Genomic DNA, 8,226 nt, shown 5'->3' with positions numbered 1-8,226 from the left:
TGAAAGAGGACCAAGAGCATTTATTATACTGGGTCTATGTCTATCTGGGGCACATAAGAGGACTTCAGTTTTGTTATCATTTAGTTGGAGGAAGGAAACACAAAGTACATCTATGAATCCTTACTGCACTCAGGTTCTTGCCAAAGATACATACATACAGCGGTGTAGCTGCTGCACCTCTTATTAGTTGTAGTTTAGCAGGGCCCTATTCTAGGAAGCTGGTTTAGCTAACAACTTGGACATCAGAGAAACTCCTGTTTTTTGTTTCACAAAGAGTCAGCTTAAACTCTGTTACCACAGTAACTGACTCACAGTCTGCGAACCTAACCTGCCTCCTGGCAGTTTCTCTCTGACTCCTCCCACCATTAAGTAGCTGTCAAAGTGCATAGAGGAGAGAATTAATTTGGAGAAATTCACAAGATTTTACAAAACCCAAAATCTAAGTTTTGTTAGTTTTTTGTACTTTTACATTTATTAACTCATTAGTACTGTATATAAGGACAGTGACAGCGATTATGTCACAGCTCAGAATAAATTTGTAGTCTTTGTGAACAGTGATGCTGTCACACTGCCAGTTACAGGGAATCAATGCACAATCATTTGTCTTAATTAAAGCAGTCACACTAATAGAAAAATGTGTGTCACAGTTGGATCTTGGAGATGATGAAAATATTTGAGTGAAGATGAGCTGAAATTACTTTAAGTCTCTAAAACTGAACTAAAGGTATTTAGAGTAAAGTTTTAAAAGCAGCTGCAGGTAGTCTTTTCTGCCAATATTTCATGTTAAACTTTGATCAGATTAAAATTAAGCCATTAAATTTCAAACAACATTAACTCTCAACATAGTTTTCACTAAAAAAATCACCTTAATCATTCTCATTCGGTCGACCGAGAACTGGATCAACCCAAAGATAGACTCATAGACTCCGTAACTGATCATCAAACTGTGACCCAGTCTACAAGGATCATAGTTTCAGACTGGATTGGGCTCAGATCCTATTTGGCTCTGGTTATTTCCCAGCTCAACATGTGTCGATTTGTTCATAATGGTTTACTTTATCTTGGCTCGATCTTTAGCCCTATCCCTTGTTTAAAATGTCTCATCCTTTCAAAGCTGTACTGAAAAATCTAAAAGGTGTAAAAGCTGAGATGTCTATAATATGTTTAGATTTTATAACAAAACTTTAAATTCATTAAAGTCTTGGTCGTGGGGGGCTGGAATCTAATCCAGCTACCATAGGACAAGAGGTGGGGTACAACCTGGACAGGTCGCCAGTTTGTCCCAGAACTAACAGAGAAACAGACAACCATTCTCTTTCACATTCACACCTATGGGTTATTTAGAACTGCCAATAAATCTAACCCCACTAACTGCATGTCTTTGGACTGTGGGAAGAACCAGGAGTTAGTAGTGAGTTTTACTTGGAGCTTGGATCACTGATGAATGGAGGGAATTTTACTGCTGTGACAGAAATCCTAAACAGGGAGGAGGAAACAAGTTTCACTGGCTCAAAGCAGGAAAATATTAGAAAATAAGATCGATTTAATTTTATAGACTAGGGACAGATTTACCAAGTGAGGCAAATGTCATTGATGTCACAATAGGCAGCGTAACCTACTAACAATCCACATAATTATATAATAATGTACCATTTTATATAAAGAGGGAGCAAGATCACCTCAGTAAAAACCAGCATTTTGTTAAGAGAATGTGAATTAGTGGCTCAAAAATCCTGAAGAGGGAGCAAGTGTTTCATTCTTAAAACAGCGAGGCAATTCAGATAAATGTGAGAAGGCTGAAAAAGAATCAATGCTTTCAATACAACAGATACTGTAACTCTTCTGATAGAAATCACAAAGCACTGTGCATTTCTGAGGATTAGGACTCAGGTATAGTGCAAGATTTATTCAGAGGAGAGCTGAAGTATTAGACACTGAAATCTGCGTGGAACAGCTTATTTGTACGATGTGCAGAAGAAAACAAAACATGATTTACTGTCAGATCACAAGATATCCTAACTACTGTGTTACTGTAGCATGACAAGTTGCTCATTGCATAATGAGAAAAAGAAGCTCATTTCATTTCTTTTCTGCTCTGTTTCATTAAAAAAAACAGTGTTATTTAGGAGCAATAGGTGGAGTTTGCATCTAAACACTTGTGAGAACTGACTGAAGAGTTTTAGGACAGAGGTTTGGTACTGCGATAACAGCAGTAAATTGTGTTCCGAAGACTTTATAATTCACATTTGTGTGACTCAGTTAAATATTCTTATCCTGAAAGTGAAAAACTTTACAAATCCTTATGCCGTAAGGCCAAATGCATATACACTTGTGTTCACAATTTTAGGTTACAAACTGGCTCTGTGCCTCTTTTGTAAATCCAGTATTTTTTAATGTCAAAACAAGGCTTTCTGCTCCTGAAGACATGAATGACTCTAGCCTTAAATGTTCTTTCTTAAAAATTCCAGCTTTTTTAATGCTGTGATATTTTTCACAGGCTGTTCTCATTTATATAACCATAAAACAACAGTGTTAAAACACATTGTGGCGAAGTAAGATGCATGTTTTGTAGTCCATCTTCTGCATTATTACCACTCTCTATCATCTCTAGCTGTTCTCCTAACAGCTGCTCCTTGACCTTGATGACATTTTCCCTGACCAAGGTCAGGGAAAGGAGGTTAGGAACAGGAGATTTTTGGAACACACCCAGTGTGAACATACTCAGATATGATTGAACTTACTCTGATCAGCTATTCTGAAATATGAAACTCAATGTTGCTGAGAGTTAATCAACTCTGAGTTTATTTTTTAATTTGGAGTTTGTTGTACATGTTTCCTGGAATACAGCTCATTAGCTGTGCAATGAAAATAAGCTACTGATGTTATTGTTCTCTTTCAATTTCTTGGAGTACTTTATAAATTCAATATATAAATTCCTTTGTCTTACTCTCAATGCATTCCACACAGACAAAGACCTAATGGGTCCTAGTTTGGATGGACCTACAACTTAAAAGAAAACAAAACAAGTGACACAGTACTAATTAAGTTGGTCCAATACAGCAAAACGTTTTCCAAATGCTTTCAGATTCACAAAAACCGAGAGAAGGATGAAAAACATTTAAAATGGTGTTTAAATCAGCTTATCGACTTTTTCTGCAGAAACAGAAACACCTCATCAAAATATGAAGATATCATCAAAAAAAGTGTTTGGATCCGTTCAGGACCTCCTGCTGTCTACCAGCTGAGACCACAGATAGAGACCATTGGAAATAAAAGAAGAATTACCTTTGGTGAAAGAAATCCAACCAAGATAAATAAATCCATCTTACTTGTGGGTGAAACAGGAGCAGGAAAATCTACTCTGATCAATGCTCTGGTTAACTACACCATGGGAGTAAAGTGGGAGGATGAAATCTGGTTTCAGATCGTTCAGGGGGACACTGAAAAAAAGCTGACAGAAAGTCAGACATCAGATGTGATCGTGTACGAGATCTTTGGTTTTGAAGATGAAACTCTTCCCTTCTCTCTGACCATCATCGATACTCCTGGATTTGGAAACACCGAAGGGATTGACCACGATAAGTTCATCAGTCCAAAATTATTGGACTTGTTTAAATCAGAGGATGGAGTTCATGAAGTTCATGCAGTGGGACTAGTGATGAAGGCAACAGATAATCGAATGAATGACAAACCAAGATACATGTTTGATTCAATGATGTCTCTGTTTGGAAAAGACCTGGAGAAAAACATCGTAGCTCTCATCACACACTCAGATGGAAGAAAGCCTAAAAGCCCGCTCAAAGCTCTTGAAAAAGCAAAAATTAAATGTGCCAAAAATGAGAAGAATCAGCCTATTTATTTCCTGTTTAATAACTGCCAGGATGAAGAACGGACAGAGGAAGAAGAATTCCTAAAACAGGCTAATGAAATATCAGCGAGAGGAATGAAATTGTTCACAGCCTTTCTGGAAAAAGGTGAACCTCAGAAACTGTATGAAAGTGTAGAAGTTCTGAGAAAACGAATCAATCTGACAGCCTGCATTGAAAACCTGAAACAAAGAATCACAACTAAAGAAACGAAGCAGACAGAACTCAAACAGATTCAAAATGCTCTGCAGGAAAATGAAGAAGAGATGAAGAGGAATGAGAACTTCATTGTAGAAATTGATGAGGTCTACAAAGATAAAGAACCTGTTGATGGTGGGATTTGGGGGTTGGTTTTTTATCAAGGAGTTGTCTGCTGTACAGTCTGTGAGGAAAACTGTCACTATCCTGGATGCACAATGGCCTGGAAACCTCAACACTGTGAGGTCATGAAAGATGGTAAATGTACTTCATGTACAGGGAAGTGTCCTGCAACAAATCATGTGAAAGAAAAATATAAATTTGTAACCAAGACAAGGAAAGTTCAGAAGACAATGAAAGATATGAAGCAGAAGTATGAGAAGAATAAATCAGAAAGTGAGAACTATTTGAGCGTTTTGGAAAATGTTGAAAATGAGATGAAAAAAAATACAGCAGAGAAGACACAGTTACTGGATGAGTCCTACCAACATGTTGTCAGACTGGAGCAGATCGCTCTGAAAGCTGATTCAGCGTACACTATTGTCCACTTGGACTTTCTGATTGAGGAGATGAAGAAGGAAGGAGACACAGCGAAGGTCCAGAAACTGGACGAGATGAGAAGAAGAGTGGATGAAGGAACTAAGAGAGCAGCTCGATACATGAAAGCAATGGGTGGGAAAAATAAGTAAAGAAGCCATCAAATAAGTGAAAGACATATAAATTATTTTGTCTTTCAGTTTCTAACAAATTTTAAGTAATTTAAATTAATTTTCAATGCTGGAAGTGTCATCACATTTCAGGTTTCTTGAGTGTCTTTAAAACATCAATCTCTGTCTGACATATGATATATCTGACCTCACTCCTATGGTCATCACAGTACTGTCCTGTTCTCCTCTCCTCCTCTTCTGGGCCCTGGCAGCTACTGAAATAGGAAAGGTGTGGTTAGTATGATGGATCTCAGCTGTGCCGACCAGCCTGCCATGGCACTGTCCCCTGAACCTACTGCTCCACCTTTTCCCTGAAGCTAAGCCATAAACCATACTCTGCCACAATATATTTAGCAGTAGTAAATAGCTCTTGAGGTAAACTTGTTTTCTCTAAAGTGTTCTTGAAGGGCTAAAACAAAGCAGGATTCTTGGACATGTGGGAGGGAAAATAAATCTCTTTAGGGTTGTATCAGGAATGGCATCTGGTATAAAATTCTGCTAAATCTACTGCATGGGGATACCATGTAATGAACAGTGGGGCGCACATGGGTATTGGGTGTGGGGCACAAACAGGCAGCTTTCTGTGAGCCTGGGTATTGGTATGGAACTTTGGGGCCAGATGTGCTCCCGAGGATAAGAATCCCAACTTGTTCAGACTCTCATGTTTTTTTTAGGCACATGGATAAAATTAACTGGTCTGGTTGTTATGAGACATTTTGTGAGAGGAGTGCCAAGTACACTTTTCCACAGTGCACACGCAGCGTGCCACCGACATGGTTAACTGTTTACATGAAATGCCACCATCTTGGATTGCTAACTCAAAGTGATTGGCTTGAGTGACAACTTAGTTGGCAGAAGTCTGACTTGATTGATGTTCCAGTTGAAAATTCCAGTTATGGAGTGATTTTTTCAGGAACTAGACTTTTTCCTGAAAGGGACATGTGCAGTAGCCATTCTGGTTTTACCAACTCAGAAGCCTAACGATGTCCTCTATTAACATTAACGCCACCTTCTCTTCCGCTGCTGAGCTGATAGTTGAAAATAATGACAGTTTATACTATGCATTCAACTCTCTTTCTCCCCTTAAACTGTACTGTCAGGTTTACAGGGTTATCTTCATGCTACACCCCTGAGCTTGGTCTACTTTAAACAGTGGGCCAAAAATCCAAACAACTTTCAAAGAAAACTGGTCTTACAAAAGCAAATGCAACTGGTCTAGAGTCCCATCGTTTTTCTTGGATTTCCGTGCACGATTTATACTGCAGGTTTTTTTTGGTGTCCATTCAGACAGTGGGCTCAGTTTGTTGTGTTGGTTTTCAGTGCAGACACATGGCACTGATTTCTTTCTTATAGTTCTATATTTCTTCTTGCTTCTTCATTTCATCACTTGCTGTCATGGTCCTCGGTCTTTGACCCTAGAGCTTTCAGTGTTGAACAATTAACTTAAACATTTAAAAACTGTTTTTCTGTGCGAGTTTAGTATTTATATTTTGATCCCTGTGTTTGAGTCTAGCCTTCCCGCTTTGAATATTGTTCTGTGAAGCCCTTATCTTTGTTAGTGATTCTCTGGTAGTTACTTACTATTTATTTTTGTAGTCATTTATACATTTATTTCATGTATTTAGTTTAACTTCTTTTATCATCCCTTTATTAGTTTAGTTCATTAATTCAGCTATGCCTTTTTACCCTGTTGTGTTCATTCTGCCCAATTACTTTCTGTATATTTTTAAAGCCTTAGTTTACCCTAGGTCCTTGTAAGGTCATGTGTTCCATTTTTGTTTGCACCTGTTGTGTTTCCCTGGAGTGGTCTCTTGTGTTTTTGGATGTTGTTATTTTATATTCTAGATCTACACCAGCGAAAATAAAAGATCACTTTCTGTTTGCTTCTATGTGCCTATGAGTCTGTATTTCGGTCCTTTCTACATGTTTTTTATGATGCCTTGCAATGAGTAAGTGAGGATGGAGAAGCTAGTGATGTCAGCTGTTAGCACTTGCTAGCATTGGCTCAGAGATTAAACTCACAGCATTCCAGTGCAGCAAGGTTTCCACTCTTGAAGGTGTTGGTTAGAGCATGTACTATTTGCTCTCACTAGAGTGGCCCTGAGTCCAATGTACAGAGAGAGGCACCACCATGTGGCATCAGTTAGCACTGCAGCATATTCACATCCACAGCCCGTTAAAACTTGCATTAAATCTGTTATGTATTTGTGTACGTAAGTTGGAAAATGATCCACTTCAAGGGACAAGCACTTTACCTTTAGATGTGATAGTTTTTGTGTTATATAATGATGCTGTGTTGGGCTTATGAAGTACAGGTGTTTGAGAAGCTTACTTACTGCTTCTAGGTTTGATTGACAATGTGTAGAACAAAAATGATGACACAACATTGTCCAGAAAACTGAAAAAGCATTGGCTCAACATTTTGTGAGGAAAGGTTGTGAGGGGAGAGTCAAATTTAAACATAAGGTGCAAGAAACAAATACCTACCAAACTAGCAAGAAGAGAGTAGCCTAAACTGAATCATGTTTATATGCAAACATATAAAAATGTGTTTTCTGCAAGAAAGTAAAAAATAAGAAAGTTAAACTAAAGGACATTTATAACACCTGGGTCAGAAAAAGTGCGCACAACATCATCAAGGACCACACACACCCTCAGTGCATGCTTTCACGCTCCTGCCATCTGGAAGACACTACAGGGGTGTGAAGGACAACCAGACTAAAAAAGGTTTCTATCCACAGGCCATCAGGCTACTGAATCACTGACTAATTGTTGAACAGTGATTATCTGTCACAATGCTGTCAATAACTTGACCTGTAAATTTGCAATTTTGAACATTTATATACAATATAATACAACTTCATACAATAACAACAATTTTATCATCACATATCCTGAATATTTTACCACTGTGACAGTGTTGCAACTTCTTGCACTTTAAATTCTGACTACAAACACACCAAAGCTACAAGTTCTACATAAGCACTTGTTTTATTCTATTTATTATTTTCTATGCTCAGAGTTAAGTTTATTCTTTATTTTAGTTAAATGTTTATTTAGTTGTATGAAGGGAACCTGCAAATTAAGAATTTCATTGCTGTGCGTAACCACTTGTTTTGCGGTGTATATGACAATGAACTTCTTGAACTCTTAGTATTTTAAGTGACCCCAAAGTTTTGAAAGTAAAAATCGTATTTACAAGTTTGCTTATATTGCTTTTCATGTGATGATAAAATGTGGACTGAGAAAATATAAACTTTTTTTTACAGGAACTCTAAAGACTTATCCAACATCATCTCTAAAAGTGTTCTGATCCGTTCAGGATCTCCTACTCTCTACCAGCTAAAAACAAAGGAGGAAACCATTGGAAATAAAAGAAGAATTACCTTTGGTGAAAGAAATCCAACCAAGATAAATAAATCCATCTTACTTGTGGGTGAAACAGGAGCAGGAAA

The 8,226-nt window shown here is 37.8% G+C and overlaps 1 protein-coding gene across 1 annotated transcript in view; it reads left to right on the top strand.

Moving 5' to 3' along the window:
* The window catches only part of LOC102291094, a 10,198-nt gene extending 2,169 nt beyond the window's left edge, over nt 1-8,029 (top strand). Inside the window, exon 3 of the mRNA XM_042213621.1 lies at nt 3,160-8,029. Within this exon, the coding sequence (XP_042069555.1) occupies nt 3,160-4,753 (1,594 nt within the window). The 3' untranslated portion in view covers nt 4,754-8,029. The remainder of the gene's footprint in view (nt 1-3,159) is intronic.
* Nucleotides 8,030-8,226: the final 197 nt, after the last annotated feature.

The sequence above is a fragment of the Haplochromis burtoni genome, unplaced genomic scaffold, assembly GCF_018398535.1.
Source record: "Haplochromis burtoni strain Fernald_Lab_line unplaced genomic scaffold, NCSU_Asbu1 Contig_461, whole genome shotgun sequence".
NCBI lineage: Eukaryota > Metazoa > Chordata > Actinopteri > Cichliformes > Cichlidae > Haplochromis > Haplochromis burtoni.
This window is presented reverse-complemented; position numbering and strand designations above follow the sequence as displayed.